This window comes from Acipenser ruthenus, unplaced genomic scaffold (genome assembly GCF_902713425.1).
Source record: "Acipenser ruthenus unplaced genomic scaffold, fAciRut3.2 maternal haplotype, whole genome shotgun sequence".
In the NCBI taxonomy this organism is placed as follows: Eukaryota; Metazoa; Chordata; class Actinopteri; order Acipenseriformes; family Acipenseridae; genus Acipenser; species Acipenser ruthenus.
The window spans coordinates 20,001-38,907 of record NW_026707620.1 but is presented as its reverse complement, the minus strand read 5'-3'; the positions used below and the strand labels follow the sequence as shown (position 1 = coordinate 38,907).

Below are 18,907 nucleotides of genomic sequence, written 5' to 3'. Positions count from 1 at the left end.
ACAGTAATAATAGACGGGATTTACTGTCACCGCTGTGGTAACACACGCAGTATTGCTGTTCTGAACTGTATTTGCACCACGTGGTAATGGGAGTCGTTATCGGTGTGGAAATGGGGATTTCAGTCAGCATGTACAAAGCCTGCTGTAAGGGTGGCCCGGATTGGCCGGCTCGCTCTGCGGCGGAAGCAGATTGCTTTAATCAGCTGCGGAACGTGTGTCGCTGTGGATCCGCTTCCATGTGAGTTCCGCTCCCGACTTAAACCGAGACGAGGCAGTACAGATCAGGTACGTGTGCGCGTTTGAACCGTTACAGTTACTGTTTCAAATGTTATATAGATATATAACACGCCAGAAAAACCTTCGGGAAACGTATTTCGTAAAAACTCGATTTTAATCGGAACCGATCGCAGCGGGTCTGGGGCTGGTGCTTCAGAATAACTCTGTTATGTAATCCGTTCAGTAGTTGCATGTGTACAGATATTATGAAACATTATAATAACCTGTAATAATACTAGGACCGTATACCGCAAACTTCAGAAGACGTTCACGTGGTGTTTGCGTGCTTCACGTCGCGCTCTTCAATACCCCCTCCCCCGCTTATACTATGATAGTTCACCATGGTGACAACTTTATAAATATGCGTTACCATAGCGCTCTGTGCTTCTCAATGCTGTTACCATAGCGCTCTGCTTCTCAATGCTTATCTGTGCTGTTACCATAGCGCTCTGTGCTTCTCAATGCGTTACCATAGCTCTCTGTGCTTCTCAATGCTGTTACCATAGCTCTCTGTGCTTCTCAATGCTGTTACCATAGCGCTCTGTGCTTCTCAATGCTGTTACCATAGCGCTCTGCTTCTCAATGCTTATCTGTGCTGTTACCATAGCGCTCTGTGCTTCTCAATGCTGTTACCATAGCGCTCTGTGCTTCTCAATGCTGTTACCATAGCTCTCTGTGCTTCTCAATGCTGTTACCATAGCGCTCTGTGCTTCTCAATGCTGTTACCATAGCTCTCTGTGCTTCTCAATGCTGTTACCATAGCGCTCTGTGCTTCTCAATGCTGTTACCATAGCTCTCTGTGCTTCTCAATGCTGTTACCATAGCGCTCTGTGCTTCTCAATGCGTTACCATAGCTCTCTGTGCTTCTCAATGCTGTTACCATAGCGCTCTGTGCTTCTCAATGCTGTTACCATAGCGCTCTGTGCTTCTCAATGCTTACCTGTGCTGTTACCATAGCTCTCTGTGCTTCTCAATGCTGTTACCATAGCGCTCTGTGCTTCTCAATGCTTATCTGTGCTTCTCACTGCTTATCTGTGCTGTTACCATAGCGCTCTGTGCTTCTCAATGCGTTACCATAGCGCTCTGTGCTTCTCAATGCTGTTACCATAGCTCTCTGTGCTTCTCAATGCTGTTACCATAGCTCTCTGTGCTTCTCAATGCTTATCTGTGCTGTTACCATAGCGCTCTGTGCTTCTCAATGCGTTACCATAGCGCTCTGTGCTTCTCAATGCTTACCTGCGCTGTTACCATAGCGCTCTGTGCTTCTCAATGCTTATCTGTGCTGTTACCATAGCGCTCTGTGCTTCTCAATGCTGTTACCATAGCGCTCTGTGCTTCTCAATGCTTATCTGTGCTTCTCACTGCTTATCTGTGCTGTTACCATAGCTCTCTGTGCTTCTCAATGCTGTTACCATAGCGCTCTGTGCTTCTCAATGCTTATCTGTGCTTCTCACTGCTTATCTGTGCTGTTACCATAGCGCTCTGTGCTTCTCAATGCGTTACCATAGCGCTCTGTGCTTCTCAATGCTGTTACCATAGCGCTCTGTGCTTCTCAATGCTTACCTGCGCTGTTACCATAGCTCTCTGTGCTTCTCAATGCGTTACCATAGCGCTCTGTGCTTCTCAATGCTTACCTGTGCTGTTACCATAGCTCTCTGTGCTTCTCAATGCGTTACCATAGCTCTCTGTGCTTCTCAATGCTTACCTGCGCTGTTACCATAGCGCTCTGTGCTTCTCAATGCGTTACCATAGCTCTCTGTGCTTCTCAATGCTTACCTGCGCTGTTACCATAGTTCTCTGTGCTTCTCAATGCTGTTACCATAGCTCTCTGTGCTTCTCAATGCTTATCTGTGCTGTTACCATAGCTCTCTGTGCTTCTCAATGCGTTACCATAGCGCTCTGTGCTTCTCAATGCTTACCTGTGCTGTTACCATAGCTCTCTGTGCTTCTCAATGCGTTACCATAGCTCTCTGTGCTTCTCAATGCTTACCTGCGCTGTTACCATAGTTCTCTGTGCTTCTCAATGCTGTTACCATAGCTCTCTGTGCTTCTCAATGCTTATCTGTGCTGTTACCATAGCGCTCTGTGCTTCTCAATGCGTTACCATAGCGCTCTGTGCTTCTCAATGCTTATCTGTGCTTCTCAATGCTTACCTGCGCTGTTACCATAGCTCTCTGTGCTTCTCAATGCTTATCTGTGCTGTTACCATAGCGCTCTGTGCTTCTCAATGCTGTTACCATAGCTCTATGTGCTTCTCAATGCTTATCTGTGCTGTTACCATAGCGCTCTGTGCTTCTCAATGCTGTTACCATAGCGCTCTGTGCTTCTCAATGCTGTTACCATAGCTCTCTGTGCTTCTCAATGCTGTTACCATAGCGCTCTGTGCTTCTCAATGCTGTTACCATAGCTCTCTGTGCTTCTCAATGCTTACCTGTGCTGTTACCATAGCGCTCTGTGTTTCTCAATGCTGTTACCATAGCTCTCTGTGCTTCTCAATGCTGTTACCATAGCTCTCTGTGCTTCTCAATGCTGTTACCATAGCTCTCTGTGCTTCTCAATGCTGTTACCATAGCGCTCTGTGCTTCTCAATGCTGTTATCATAGCTCTCTGTGCTTCTCAATGCTGTTATCATAGCTCTCTGTGTTTCTCAGTGCTTACCTGTGCTGTTACCATAGCTCAGCTTTGCAATGAATCTGATGGATAAAAGTAAAGAAACGTCATTTATTTCCGGCTTGTTTGTTTCAGGTCCGGCTCTGACAATGTCTTCCATCCCGGCCCCCCAGCTGCTGGCGATCGAGGGATGTGGGAATGCTGTGCCGGAGCCCCCCGGGATGGGGGAGGCCCGGAGCGCCGCGCTGGAGCGCTGTCTGCAGGTCCTGAGAGACGCTGCGAGTGACAGCGAGCAGTTTGCAGCGCTGCTGCTGGTGAGGCCGGGGTTAAACATCCACAGGGGGGAGCAGACACTGAGCGGAGGGACTGGGAGGGACGTAGTGTGGCACAGTGGTTAGAGCTGAGGGGCTGCGAGGGACGCAGTGTGGTCTAGTGGTTAGAGCTGAGGGACTGGGAGGGAGGCAGTGTTACTGGGATTAGCTTGCCTGCAATGCAGCCGATTCATCTCCTCTCTCCCTCTCTCCCCCCCTCTCCTCTCCTCTCCCCCCTCTCTCTCCTCTCTCCAGGTCACTAAGCTGGCTCAGGCTGGTGATCTCTCCCCCTCGACCCGGCGCCGTGTTTTCGACGCTGTGGGTTTCTCCCTGCCGAACCGGCTGCTGGTTACCGTGGAGACGCCACCGGACTGCCCCCCCCACCTGTTCCGCTCGCTGGCCGTGTCTCTCCTCGCCGGGTTCAGCACCGACCCGGGCCTGGCGGCGCACCCAGAACTGATCAACAAGATCCCCCTGCTGCTGGGGCTGGTGTCAGCAGAACCGGAACCGGGCCAGGAGAGACCCAGGAGAGACCAGCCAGGACTAGACCTGCCTGAGCAGAGCCCAACAGAACCAGCACAGGACGGGGCCAAGAGAGACCAGCCAGGACCCAATCAAACAACACAAAGAACAGCCCCGGGGCTGAGCCCCACAGTGCCCCACGCACCTGGACAAGCTGAACCCAATCAGAACCACTGTGGAGGAGCTGGGCAGCAGACCCAGCTGTGTCCGGACCTGGCCACTATCCAGGACAGCTACCAGTGTCTGACGGCGCTGGCTATCTCCCCCCGGGGCCCCCGGGTCCTGCTCTCCCGCGGGGCGGTACCAGCCCTCTGCCGGGCCCACACCCAGCGCTGCCCCGGCCACGCCCTGGCCCTGCCGGTCCTGACCCGCATCCTGAGCGGCGCCGGGCCCGCGGCCTGGCAGAAACACGAGGAGGAGCTGACCCGGCTGCTGGTGCTGCTCAGCTCGGAGTTCGCGAGGTCCGGAGACAGCAGCAAGTTCACCCTGTGCGAGGCTCTGCCGCACTTCCTGCCTCCCCCAGCGGGGGCAGCGCGGCCCGGACTGAGGCCCAGTCTGGACGCCCTGTGTGCTGGGCTGAGGGAGGTTCTGGGGGCCCGGCTCAGTGTGGCCCAGAGAGACCCGGCGCTGAGGCTGGCTGCCTGCCTGTTGGACGGGTTTGGAGCAGAGTGGCTGGCTGGTTCTGGTCCTGGTTCTGGTCAGTTCCTGGCCCTGCTGGTGAACCTGGCCTGTGTGGAGGTCCGCATGGCCCTGGAGGAGCCCGATTCTGGTTCTGTTCGAAGGGACACGGTCACTGCCTGTTACCGTATTCTGGAGTTTGGCATGGAGGCCTGCAGCCTGGGGCTCACCTGCCTGGACACCGCCCCAGGGAAGCCCCCGTCTGGATTGCTCACACTGGAGCAGAGCCGGCAGGTGCTGGGAGTCATGGAGGAGGCTGTCGCCGCCGTCATCTTCTACCTGGCCCAGGTGAGTGAGGGGGAGGGGGTGGGGGGGACACTCTTACACCAAAAGAGAATCCTGTTTGAATTTACACAGTGCCGTGCTGTATTCATGCCCCCCTCCCTCCTCTTCCAGGTGGCCCCGGTCCGGTACCGAGACCCGTTTGTCTTTGCCTCGGTCCGGCTCCTCTGCGCCTGGCTGGCTGAAGAGACTTCCTCCCTGAAACAGGAAGTGTGCGCCCTGCTGCCCTTCCTGATTGGCTATGGCAGAGCACTGTTCGAAGGAGAGGAGCGGGACCGCGGCCTGACCAATCAGATGGAGGAGCTGAGTGTGACGGACAGCGGGGAGGGCGGGGATTGGCCTGGTGACGCTCTGAGGTGTGTGTGTGTGTGTGTGTGTGTGTGTGTGTGTGTGTGTATTGACTGGTCCCTGTCCTGTGTGTGTGTGTGTGTATTGACTGGTCCCTGTCCTGTGTGTGTGTGTGTGTGTATTGACTGGTCCCTGTCCTGTGTATTGCCAGGTTCCTGCTGCCTGGTCTGTGTCACCTCTCTGTGGAGGAGGGCCCCCGCGCTGTGCTGCTCTCCCAGGGCTCCCCTGCCCTGCTCCTGCGCTACCTCTCTCACCTGTGGGGCCGGCTGGGGGCGGCGGGGGGCTGCCAGGACCAGGCCAGCCTGCAGACAGCCTGCTCCGTGTTCCTGAACCTCACCGTCACTGAGCCAGGGATCGTCCGGTAAGTGCTGAGGGGAGTTCTCTTTCCTATAGACCTCTCTGCAGCTCTGCAGTGCTGAGTGGAGTTCTGATTGATCACTCACACTCTGCCTCTCTCTCAGGACAGACCCCAGCTTCTCCAGTCTGCAGACCCTCCTGATGGACTCGCTCCCCTCGCTCATACAGAAGCCCCCCCTCCTCATCCTGGCTGCACACTTCTGCACCCTGGGGCTGCTTATGGCACGCCTGCTGGCTGGAACACCAGGTACCTGACTGACCCAGACCGTGCTCCATCTCGCTGGTTTGACCGCTGAGCTCTCCTCTTTCTCTCTCTCTCTCTCTCTCTCACTCCCCTCTCTCTCTCTCTCTCTCTCTTTCCAGCGCTCCAGGACCGTGCTCCGTCTCGTCGGTTTGCCCGCTCCGCTCTCCTCTTCCTCTCCCGCGCTCACACCCTGGATTCGGACGGTGCTGGGAGGGGGGTGGTGCGCTCGGCTCGGTACTCGGAGTGCTGGGAGGATGTGGGGGAGCTGTGGTTCCTCGGGATGCAGGCTCTGGGGGGCTGCGTGGCTGAGCTGCCTTGGCTGGCAGACACGGTACTGCAGAGCGGCTGGCTGGGGGACGCTCTGGAGCTGCTGAGAGCCTGCCCTGCATCGGCAGATCCGGACCTGAGGGGGGCGCTGCAGTCTGTGCTCACTCCCCTGGCTCAGCACAGCCAGGCCTGCCGCGACTTCATCCGCAAGCAGCAGGGGGAGGTTATAGCCAAACTGCACTGCATGGCAGAGCTGCAGCGCCACCTAGCAGGGACAGGCTGAAGTGCAAGGACAGACCAGGGATCGGAGATAACAAAACTATTCCATAAATCTTTTCTTTTTAAAACACACAGTCACACACACACACACACACACACACAGAGACACACACACACTGACATACACAGAGACACACACACTGACAGACACACACACAGACACACACACACACAGAGACACACACATACACACACACACACAGCACATTTCTTTAATCTAGAGCAGTACCAGGTATCGGGTTTTCAAATGAAAATGCCTGTGTTCTGGGATTGCTGAGTCACTGTGTGCCGATCTGCACGGAGCAGGACCAGTTCAGCTGGGTTTTGTATTTCATGATGAAACAGGATCCCAGGAGACCGATGAGAGTGATTCACTGCTTTCCTTGTAACAGCCCTCGTTCTGTATTGCTGTGTGTTTATAAATATTACTGTGTGGGAGGCGTTTGATTCAGAGCCCTGGATAACCTGACAAGCGTTTCTACACCAATAAAACAAAACGAGCAGCGTGCTGGGCTCTGTGTGCTTCTTCTTTCCTTCAGCTGGGTCACTGTGATTACATGGGAGAGTGGAGTACTAGACTTTCAGAAGCAGGGTGGTTGAAAGGGGCTTGCCCAGGCTGCAGTCAGTGTGCACTAAACACACGTGGCCTGTTTCAACACAGTCTGTCTCTCTCACTTTTCTACACAGCAGAGGCCCGCTGCATCAGAAACACCTCCAGTTTAACCCGCCCCCTGGTCGTTTCCCTCTCAGAGATAGTTTAAAGGGTGTTGCAGAAACCCCAGACGGAACGTGATCCTTTGCAGTTCTACGCAGCCTGGTATTGAGGGGTTGATGTGAACGGATCATGTGTTGCACGCTTTCCGTATCTGTTCTGTAACCTACGCTTGGCATATTGCACTGCATAGAGCGGCGAGGGGCGGGTTTGTTACCCGTACCCTCCGACACGACCGCTGAAGGACGATGCCATTGTAAAGGAATCAAACAGCCGAGCGAACGCCCCTGCATTACTCGAGTGAGCCACAAGAGGGGGCTGTGTTGACGCAGTGTGCGCGGTGTGCCGCGGGCTTTCTGGCGCTGCTGCACGTTCACCGCTCATGAATTCGTGTTAAATAATACATTGCGGATTAACAGCCCGTGTGTAAGGAGGCGGCACACATTTATTTACTGTGCGTTGTCTTTAATCCAACACATTCGGTGTTCATTTGACGAAACGGTGCATCTATTCAGCATCTTTGCAAAAGTTAACAAACCTGACAAGTGAGCGAGTCTGCCGAGACTGAAGCCCGCTTTAATGAATGCAGCGCTTGACATATATAACGTTACACTGCTACAAAACACCCAGGCTTAGCCGCAACTCTTTAGTTTCGCCCCAAAAATAAATGTGGCTTTAGTGTCTCTATAATTATTACATGGCACGAGTTTCCATGTGGAGATAAACGCCATGGTGAAGAGTCTGCAACACGTTTCAGCTTGGATAGAAATGAAACAAATCAACCGCAAACAGGGACGCTCCTGAAAAACTGAAGGAACTGCCCAGCGCTGTTTCCACACTCCCTGTGAGTGCTGCTGACTTTTAATACAAGCAGTATCATTAAACAGAATCCGCAGCTCGGGCTGAATGTGTCTTGTAGGGTGCAGTTTGAATCCTGGTCGCCAGATGTCGCCGTAACTACTTTATCGCTAAAGATTCCTAACATACAAATCAATAAATAAACAAACACATGAATAAAGGACAGAGACTCGATCTGTGTCTCTGATAATGCTGGACAGAGACTCGATCTGTGTCTCTTTGATAATGTTGGACAGAGACTCGATCTGTGTCTCTTTGATAATGTTGGACAGAGACTCGATCTGTGTCTCTTTGATAATGTTGGACAGACTCGATCTGTGTCTCTTTGATAATGTTGGACAGAGACTCGATCTGTGTCTCTTTGATAATGTTGGACAGAGACGCGATCTGTGTCTCTGATAATGTTGGACAGAGACTCGATCTGTGTCTCTGATAATGCTGGACAGAGACTCGATCTGTGTCTCTTTGATAATGTTGGACAGAGACGCGATCTGTGTCTCTGATAATGTTGGACAGAGATTCGATCTGTGTCTCTGATAATGCTGGACAGAGACTCGATCTGTGTCTCTTTGATAATGTTGGACAGAGACTCGATGACTGTCTCTTTGATAATGTTGGACAGAGACTCGATCTGTGTCTCTTTGATAATGTTGGACAGAGACTCGATCTGTGTCTCTTTGATAATGTTTGATAATGCTGCTTTCCACACAGCAGCATGGCGTGTAAGTGTTTCTATAACCCGGGGAGGTGTGTGTTTGATTGCAGGTCCTATAGATTGAAGTTGTAACGCAGCTGTACACTTCAAATCTTGCAATAATATTAATGAGAAGTTGTCCTGAATAAAATATGATTATTTTGACAAACAGATCCTTTGATTCGTGGCTTGGGTAGCCTAGATAAGATGACAGAGCTGCGAGGCTTCAGGGGAGAAAGGGGAAATGCTACAACGCGAGATTGCGTGTTCAAATATTTATGGTGCATTCTCGGATCGAGAGTCCTCCCATGCGGCGCACAGACAGGCCGTGACTCCGGGCCAGGCTTCCGGGCTGAACTGGAGACACACCCGGACTCGGGACCGAACATAGTCCAATAGCACCGAACACACATTTTATACATAGCTTCTAAATGAATGGGTGGCATAATTCAAATGACATTCAAATAAAACTATAATAATAATAATAATAATAATAATAATAATAATAATAATAATAATAATAATAATAATAATAATAATAATAATAGTAAAAACGCATTCGTTTAACGAGCTTCGTTAATTAAAGCTGAAGCTGAGAGAGTCGAGAGTTTGGGGAATTAGCGGAAATGAAGGCTGCCCGGAGATATTGGCTTGAGGCGCAGATTGAGGAGCACCATTCAAATCACTGCTCGCTATTGTGTGTGGCAGAGCTCGTCGCGATCAAGTGCGGTTTAATTAGACAAGAAACCTCTCTTCAAAACGCACACACAGCGGCTGTCAGAGTTTAGTCAAAGCGGGGCTAACTGCTTTGAAAACCGGCAATGTGTTTGTCTTTGCCGGACAGGACGATGCACGGGCACCACAGACAGCACCCGCTTCATAACAAAGTCAAATACAAATCGAATATATAAAGAATAGCAACACATTACCGTTTTAGATGAAATTATAATAATTATTATTGCAGTTAAATACTAGGGCGTTGGCTAATTATTTATTTGACATATTTATTGTATAATTTTGCACCCATTGGCACTTCATCCAGGTGCATCGAATCTAAATTAATCGTGTTGCAATATCTGTGCTGAAATGAATCTCCTGCAGACAGGGCCATGTGTGAAGGACTGGCGTCATGTCACTGTACAGTGAACACAGTATTATTATTATTATTTTTCTTAGCTTATCCAGGGCGACTTACAATTTTTACAAGATATCACATTATTGTTACATACAATTACCCATTTATACAGTTGGGTTTTTACTGGAGCAATCTAGGTAAAGTACCTTGCTCAAGGGTACAGCAGCAGTGTCCTCACCGGGGATTGAACCCACAACCCTCCGGTCAAGGGTCCAAAGCCCTAACCACTACTCCACACTGCTGCCCCAAGTATCAGTGTGTGTGTGTGAGAGAGAGGGTGTGTGTGTATCTGTGTCTTTTTCAGTGTGTGTATTAGTGCGTGTATCAGTGTGTGTGTGTGTGTGTGTGTGTGTGTGTGTGTGTGTGTGTGTGTGTGTGTGTATCAATGTGTGTATCTCTCATCGCTCCCATTCACTCCGGGGCAGAACCTGCCTCCCGAACTATTTATAAGAACCCCAAACTGAGCCCAGAGAGAGGCGCAAACTCACGACTGCGAGAGGAGCGTCATTGGGAGCACAGCACCCGAACCTGCCGTTCAGCTGCCCCCGGAGCTTCTGACTCAGCAGCGGAAAACAAAGGACCGGGTCAGAGCCGCGTCCAGATGAGAAGCTGTGAAACGCGCCAGTCCTGCGCGAAACCCTGCGCTCGCTCTTTATCAAACTCGATTTCTAACCAAAACTATTTAACTATTTAAGGGAAGGGGGGCAGCCCTTCGCTGTAGTGCTGTCATTTAAATAAGCGCACTTGGATAACACAAGCCGTGTAAGTGTGTGCGCTGGTGCGCGGTCCAGGCCTTCAGCAGCACTCTCACATGATATTGTAACCGTGTGTTTGACTGTTTCATTACAGCGCTTCGCATTCCCTGCCCGCCCTGGTATTTCGTCTCTGTTTTCAAGTCCATGTCTGGTGTGTCCTTTAAAACTGCAGCTGGGTTTCCCGCGCGTTCAATCTGAGGGTATCCTCTCCGTGGTGTTTTATTGCTTCGCTTGTTTCTAGACAGTGTTTCCGAGTCTCTCTCAATGGTGCTTCACCTGTGCGGCTCGGTGTCACTGCGGGTTACCTCGGTGTTGAAGGTCGCATTGCCAGCGGTTTATTCCAGTTCGTGTCGGTCCCTGTGCTGGTTTCAAACTGCGGGGACTGTTCTTTCAGAGGTAAGACTGACCTCACGCTGGAAACGTACACACCACGTTTAAGCAAATGGTTGGTTTTCATTCGGATAATTAATTCTACTTAAATGAATTCAGTGATACACAGCGCAGATGTACTGTGTCGGTTACAACACCGAATTCAAATCGAAAAAGTGAATCTTAAAAGGATGATCGACCTTCCACACAAGCAGGGAGATGACATTATAAATATAATATCGCATTCCACACAGAAGACATTATAAATATAATATCGCATTCCACACAAGCAGGGAGATGGCATTATAAATATAATATCGCATTCCACACAAGCAGGGAGATGGCATTATAAATATAATATCGCATTCCACACAGAAGACATTATAAATATAATATCGCATCCCACACAAGCAGACATTATAAATATAATATCGCATTCCACACAAGCAGACATTATAAATATAATATCGCATTCCATTTTCAGGAGAACGGACACAATGACTTGCGCTTAAAATGGGCTAGATGTCAGTTTAAACGTCTTGTTTTTATGTATATGCGGTTTTGTATTTGAAGGCTGCTGCATAATCGTGTTTAAATTGCTGTTGGCTGCAAAGACACGCCTGTGACATTCAGGAGATGTATCCTCGGTGTGACACAGTGTCAGGTAACATGCATGTTGTGTTAGGTGTGGATACTGGGTGAATATGCTTTGAAAACACAACGTAATGTAACATCGAATTACTGAAGATGTGTACAAGACCACACGGTGTCCGGTTTCGTTTACAAACCTCAATATTATATTGAATTACCAAATCATGCGCACTGCTTCTTAAAACGACTGATTTTCCCGCTCGTGACTATTAAACTTCAGTAATAAAGCAAGCGTTAAATAAATTAACACATGGTAATAAAGTGTGAACGATGCGAAAGGCGAATCGTCTGCGTCGGTTTCGCTTTAAGGCGCCCCCCCCCTCCCCAGTGCGCGCTCCCGGCGCTATATCTGGCGTGCATGGAGGAGCGCGGGGTCACAGTCGCATCTTCTCTGCCTGACACACAGCATCATTCCGAGCGGCCGAGAGGAACTGCAAACTTTCAATCCGCCTCGACAACACGCTCTCCACCCTCCGTCACCTCCAGACCCGGGCCAGCTCGCCTTTACTGCATGGAGTCCTTCTGCGGCTGAACTCCGGAGCCCAACTTTGCTCGGACTTTCACGCTTTGCATTTGTCTTTTATTCTCGCAGAGGCGCCGTCGGATACGGATTTGTTTCACATCTGAGTCCAGATGTTAGTCCATACTTACTCGGCCATGGTGAGTCCACAAGCCCGGGCGGGTCCCGGTTCTGTCAGACCTCCCCTCCCATAGACGGGTCTCTGCTCTGCGTGAGGGCCGATGCTCCACTTGTAACTTCAGATAAGGATTTTTTTAAGTGTTGTAGAAGACAGTTGTAATATAATTGCAGTTTCAATAAACGGCTGTAATTTTACTACAGAGGATTGAGACAGCCGGGGTGCAATCAGCTTCAATTAATATGCGATTAGGGGCGGAAGGAAATTATAGAGGGGATTATTATTATTATTATTATTATTATTATTATTATTATTATTATTATTATTATTATTATTATTATTAACGTTACTATCCTACAATAGCACCCACAATCTCTCGAGTACCACTTTTGTTTTTAAAAAGGCGTGGAAATTAAGAAATGGAGTGTGATTGATCTAAGCTGAAACAATGTAGCCTAGTTTTGAAAACAGAAAGCACGAATGAACGACAGCCAATGCGCAAAAGCCATCTTGTATTTTTAACTGTATTTTACTGTGTGTGATTAAGGACACGCACGTTGGGGACGCATCATTCCTAATCCCATGCTCTCTGTCGAGGAATCGTATACTGTAACTACAATCTTAACCGGGGTGCTTATGAAACAGCAGCAGCTGCGCAGCGGACACGCATGTAAGATATAATGTATAGGCGATGTACAGCAGACACATGGACGTGTATTTGTATTCCTGTTGCAGGAGCGCGCTGACGGATTAAATGGGACCCCGCCAGGAGGCCGCCTATCCCAGCTCTCATCCCTCAACCAGGCTGGTTACTCCTCGGCTCCCCCACTCTGTCACACCCCGTCCTCCGACTTCCAGCCGCCCTACTTCCCGCCGCCATACCCGCAGCCGCCCCTGTCCTACTCTCAGAGCCAGGAGGCCGGCTACGCGCATCTCTCTGACCCCTACTCATCCATCAGCCAGATCCACCAGCACCAGCACTCAGCCTGGCACTCGCAGAGGGCGCGCCAAGAGGAAGCGGGGCTGCTGTCTCAGTCACACCGGGCTCTGAGTCTCGATCCTCGCAGAGAATATGGAGTTCCGCGGCTTCTCCACGGACTCGGGGATGGAGGGGCCGGGCTGGCAGACGCCTCGCTGGGGCTGCACGGGTTGGGGCACCACGGACTGGAGGACATTCAGGTAACCGGCTCATCACACCTTTATTGCGGGTTAGACGGTTAAAGTCATTGGGATGAATCATATTGACGGGTAAGAGCGTGAATGGAGAAGCGCATGGCGGCGCTTGGAAAGCCTGGCGAGGCGCGCTTGTAAGTCGAGCAGAATTCTTGGCAGGCTTGTTTGTAATGTTTGAAGCATTTGTCTTGTTCGAGGGACACTTTGAGATCGGGGTCGTTTCTCGCTCTGTTAGCTGCGCGGTGGGTGTCAGTGTCTCATTCATCTCATATTAGAGAGACCTGTTTTCTTCCCATTGCAATCTCAGAATCATTGTAAGTCTGCATGATGAAGGCCGGCACTCTGCGGGCTGCGATGTTCCCTCGCTACTCTTTTCTGTGGATGATGGAAGTTTGTAGCGGCTGTTGTCGGTTTCCAGAAAAAATGTTTTTTTTTTAATTTTATCAAAATATTCATGTTTTTTTTTTTTTTTTTAAAGCTGGAAAATTTCTTGTAAACATCTTTTTGTGTTTTTGCAAAATGCAAACGAATCGACGAAAAGAACCGAAAGCGAGTTTTTATGATGTAAGGTGCGCAATAATAATAATAATAATAATAATAATAATAATAATAATAATAATAATAATAATAATACTGTTATGGTTTACACGACAGTACACGTTTATACAGAATTCTCCGATTCATCTGCAGGACTGCGCTGCGCGTTGAATCTGTTTTCATGCAGATCACATGAAATGTTTTTTTTGTTATTTATTTCGTCTGGATGTCATTTGATGTTTACATTTTACAGCAACAAGTAAAAATAATGAAAAGGAAAAACACATTTAAACATTTGTGATTATTTTTGAAGGCGTATATTTTATTCAGCTTGTTGTGGATTTATTTTTAATAGGAACGTATATATTTATTTCTGTGTTTATTTGTATGTTTTAATGCATCAACCCAAATAATAATAAAAAACAACATTATTATTATTATTATTATTACTATTATTATTATTATTATTATTATTATTACTATTACTGTTATTACTATTATTATTATTATTATTATTATTATTATTATTACTATTATTATTAGTATTATTATTATTATTATTATTATTATTATTATTATTATTTTATTTGTATTATTATTAGTATGAGTATTATTAGTGTTGTTCACGGCAGCACAGATCTGCTGCCCGCGTTGTTTAAAAGCCCTCATGAAATCTCAAAGCCAGTCTCCCCGGCTGTGTTTGTAAACGCAGCTGCTCATGAACGATCCCTTTCGGATTGCGGCGTGAAGCTCCTCCATGCATCGCTGCAATCCCGAGTAAAAGGGGCGCCGCTTATTCGCTTATTCGCGTTTAATGTCTGGCAACGAAAGAACATTCTACTGTTTTTTTTTATTTTTATAAATGCACTTTCGTTTTGAACACATTGTTGGGCTCATCTCTTTGTGTAAACTTCCGAAGTTTACATTTTCTGCCTCGAAGGCATTCACTTTTGAAGCCCAAAACGAAATAAATTGCGCCCAGAGGTGTGAATGAAAGAGACTGAGCAGCAGAGAGAGAGGGCGAGGCTGTAACATCTTTCACAGCGAGCAGAAAGAGAAACACGCGTGGAGAGAGATCCGCACCCACCCGGATCTCACCGAACACCTTCACCCGACCAAACTACAGCACGTTTCACGAGTTTATTAAAAAAACAATCATATTCTACTCGAGAAACCCCCGAAACACACAGATCAACGAGTACAGGAGCAGGAACACAGTGTAATACATTAACCATTCAAATAAAAAGAACGACATCAATATCATGATAATAATAATAATAATAATAATAATAATAATAATAATAATAATAATAATAATAATAATAATAATAATAATACACAGGAACATAGCGTAATACATTAACCATTCAAATAAAAAGAACGACATGATGATGATAATGATGAGGATGAGGATGATGATGATGATGATGATGATGATGATTACCTGCATGGTTTCTTTGCAGGGTATGGATGACGGCTCTGCAGTGGGATTGCTGGATCATTCAGTCATTAAGAAAGGTAAGAGAATGGTCGCTGTTCTTTTCATTTGGATGAAATGTAAACGCAGCAGCGGGATAATGATGTGTCTAAACTGTGAGCGAGTTGAATGCAGGACCCGGAGTGTGCGGGACACAAACACCGACATTTCAAAACGGGGAATCACAAACTCACACAGAAAGACAACATGAATAAACGAGTGAACACGCAGCCCCGGTCAAAACACTATTGAAACAAACGGCCGTGTTGTTAAACACGTGGAGTGTGCTTGAAACGGAAATCCAGTTCTTTCCATGTCAGCATAAACTATTAGCACGTGCTGGGCATTGATACACTGCCGCGTTTCAGTGAGCAGACAAACACACCGGCCTCTGTGAAAAGGATCGCTAACGGGTAACGAATTCAAAGTTTCTGGGTTGTTCTTTTTCTCTTCAAAACTGTATACAAATGTTTCGATTTTTGCACACAAATAAAACCCCTCCAGGATCTTTATCGGCTCTTATAAAACCAATCCGGTCTGCCAGCGCTAATTTCCGGCCTGGAGTTGATCAAATCTCCGGTCTCTTACTGAGATCCAGGTTTTTATGAAATCTAATTAGTAGAGGCCAGGTTTATAGGCAAATATATCCTCTTTTCGGTAGAGTTTACTAGCTCGTAAAAACAGCTGGGTCTGAACTGGAGAAAGCTCGGATTAAACATGTTTCTTTTTCATTTAACCCCTCGGGCGCCAGGGCAGTCCACGCTGTAGATCTGTTATGAATTATTTATATGAAATTCTACATTTAAAAAAGCCTTGGCTAATGAGACACAGTCCTGCTACCCGGCCCTAGGGCAGCAGTGGACAGCGTGGCTTCAAATACTTCACATTCACCCCAGAGAACAGTGCAGATAAGTGCTGCACACGGGCAACACTAGGTTAAAAACACGAGCCCGAATAACAGGAATGTAACGCGCAGACTCTGCACAGGAACAGCACGCTTTAAAAACCAGCCCCGTGGACTTCAACGCAGTTATAATCTAACCCCTGAACCCGTGTTCGATTGAGAGCAGGGCAGCGCGCAGGCGCACAGTACGGGCAGGTTGGGGATCACAGACCATCCTGAAGCATCCGTGAGAAGGGAGAATGAAATACAAACTGAGCTGTGACTTTTAAAAGCGCTGTTAAAAATCCTAAACAGCGGTTAATAGAAAACAAAGCAATATTACTGCGCAAATACAAGCCAGGACCCCCAGTAGTGTTTTGCTGTATTAAGCCGGAGTGTGTGTTTCTATCGTTGTGATTATTATTATGGTGTATTCGAGTTCATGAAATATATCCAGATAAACAGAAAAGCCATTTTGAATGATTTCGCAATCGGTTCCAGGTCAGTGTTTCTCCCGAGATGCGCAATTATCGCTCATTACGCAGCGGCTCAGACAGCAGGATATTTACACTTTTGTAAACCTCAAAACACGACCAATTACCTCAGGGCCCGGGAAAGCAATTCCAGCGTGACCCATCCTTCATTTAAACATTTAATTATAGACCAGAGGAGATTTCATTTCGATTTTAATCACATTTTAATCACATCTCGAGTGTACTGACTGGCAATCCGGAGGAGAGAGGTGGGCTGGAGATTATCGCCTCGCTGGGACACAACGACATGCCACACATATTAGACATTTATAATCGACAGCAGCGACACGGTTCATTTCACTTTTGAGATTTGATGGCCGCTTTCTTTCCCTCAAACACCAAAAACAAAGCCAGGAGCGAAGGAGATCCAAAAGGAGAGTCATTTAGACGAACCGTCGAGTTATTCCATGAATAGGTCTGTCTGTCTGTCTGTCTGTCTTCACACAAACAGCGCGCTTTCTATATTAATAAAACCATCCCGACACCGAGAACAGCTATCAAGAGAGACCGGAACTAAACAAACGCGCGTTCAAAATCAGATCGGCGAGGCGGATCAAATCTGTGTGCAACACAACACATACGCGAGGTTTGATTGTTTTATTTTTAAATGATATTGTACTATCGCCAAAACTCTCCAGTGTATTCATAACTGCACTGCGTGTATCATTTTCCATTGAGATAGACATATATAGATAGATAGATAGACAGACAGATAGATAGATAGACAGACAGATAGATAGATAGATAGACAGACAGATAGATAGATAGATAGATAGACAGACAGATAGATAGACAGACAGATAGATAGATAGATAGATAGACAGACAGATAGATAGATAGATAGATAGATAGACAGACAGATAGATAGATAGATAGATAGACAGATAGATAGATAGACAGATAGATAGATAGATAGATAGATAGATAGATAGATAGATAGATAGATAGATAGACAGACAGACAGATAGATATCGATGCATTTATTTACTCAACACATTCCATCAATAACAGTCCTAATAATATTTGTCGGTAAAATGAAACCCACATGTATAGTACGATGCACTGTATATTGGATTGCATCATCAGCATTGAAAGTTAAACTCCGCAGGCGGACTCAGGTGAGACAATCTGCCTTTAAAAGCGCAGTGACGTCACACCCCTGCGTATCAATTACTTTTTTTTTTCTTTGGCCGTGCGGTTTTGCGGTTTTGTGTTTTTGTGAGCTGCGAGTGTTCTTCTCCTGGTAAAAGCCGGCATGCAAACCAGCGACTGAATGATCGGCACAATATTTCAAACAGAAGCCTTATCATCTAATATCACAATATCACATATAAAACGTACACACACGCACATAATTACAGCGTTCAACATAAAACAACGTGGCATTGCTATCGTGCTGTTATAATCCAATAACAACGACACGCTGTCAAACACAAGGTACAAATGAAACTCAAACCGAATGCGACTTTAAAACATCTTCGTGTTTATTGGCATTGTTTGGGACGATAACAAACACGTTTAAAGTATATGAACACTGAAACGTGTTTCAAATCTGTTGCCTAGGATTTGAATGTTGTAAACTTTCGGTCTGCATTGCTCCATAACGAGAAGTAACTGACAGACGGATGAATCGGGTAACTACGCGATACTATCATGGGATCGTATTATCTGACACATAGCTGGTCGTTTCAGTGCTGTGGGCCTGCCTGCACCGTACATGCGCGCGGTGTCTCCGCTCCCCAGTGCTGCAGCCTCGGGGTCCCTGCGGGGGGTGAGGGGGGCAGGGTTCATAATTCCCAATCTCTTTAGATCTGACACAGTAATTGCTGAGCTGACTGGAGACGGGCCACATTTCATATTCCCAGGGCGCAGATTGATACTAACAGCGAGTGACTGATATTAAAGTCAATCTGTTCACAACTGCCGTGAAACAATGAAAACATTCCTGTGTGAAACCGCAAAGTGAGCTCACCTGTGCGATCCGGAGAGAACACACGATCCACGAGGAAGCGCTGGAGCCCAGTGCCCCGCTCCGTGCAGCACAGTCCTGGACTTCATTAAAGGGTCCCTTCATTTGTAACTGCTTGAGTAGAATATCGTACATCCCTCCGCGTTTTATTCCCGTTTGTATATACTGCTGTCAATCACATCCCAGAATAAAACAAGGGACTTCACACTGAGAGTTTTAACATAACCTGACGTTTAATCAAGGCACGCATTGCAGTGTATAATAACTGCGACTCGTCCCTGCAGCTTCACTAATTAAACAGAAATTACATTACATGCAGGCTAACACTACAGAGACAAGAAACTGAGGC

The 18,907-nt window shown here is 47.5% G+C and overlaps 2 protein-coding genes across 2 annotated transcripts in view; both read left to right on the top strand.

The window, feature by feature from the left end:
* Positions 1-35: 35 nt before the first annotated feature.
* LOC117413840 (neurochondrin) lies at positions 36-6,680 on the top strand. Its single transcript, XM_034023201.3, has 7 exons — positions 36-285; positions 3,022-3,200; positions 3,453-4,685; positions 4,794-5,035; positions 5,179-5,388; positions 5,489-5,631; positions 5,748-6,680. The coding sequence occupies exons 2-7, from the start codon at positions 3,036-3,038 to the stop codon at positions 6,176-6,178; spliced, it is 2,424 nt and encodes an 807-aa protein (XP_033879092.1). The 5' UTR covers positions 36-285; positions 3,022-3,035; the 3' UTR covers positions 6,179-6,680.
* Positions 6,681-11,651: 4,971 nt separating this feature from the next.
* The window catches only part of LOC131727841 (transcription factor AP-2-epsilon-like), a 12,461-nt gene continuing 5,205 nt past the window's right edge, over positions 11,652-18,907 (top strand). Inside the window, exons 1-3 of the mRNA XM_059019188.1 lie at positions 11,652-12,008; positions 12,722-13,165; positions 15,160-15,214. Coding sequence (XP_058875171.1) covers positions 11,982-12,008; positions 12,722-13,165; positions 15,160-15,214 — 526 coding nt within the window. The 5' untranslated portion in view covers positions 11,652-11,981. The remainder of the gene's footprint in view (positions 12,009-12,721; positions 13,166-15,159; positions 15,215-18,907) is intronic.

Excerpts from the sequence above, each read along its gene's own strand:
- LOC117413840 (XM_034023201.3), top strand. The coding sequence starts at position 3,036 with ATGTCTTCCATCCCGGCCCCCCAGCTGCTGGCGATCGAGGGATGTGGG. Across the intron at positions 4,686-4,793 it reads TCATCTTCTACCTGGCCCAG|GTGGCCCCGGTCCGGTACCG; the intron begins GTGAGTGAGGGG and ends CTCCTCTTCCAG. Across the intron at positions 5,036-5,178 it reads TGGCCTGGTGACGCTCTGAG|GTTCCTGCTGCCTGGTCTGT; the intron begins GTGTGTGTGTGT and ends GTGTATTGCCAG.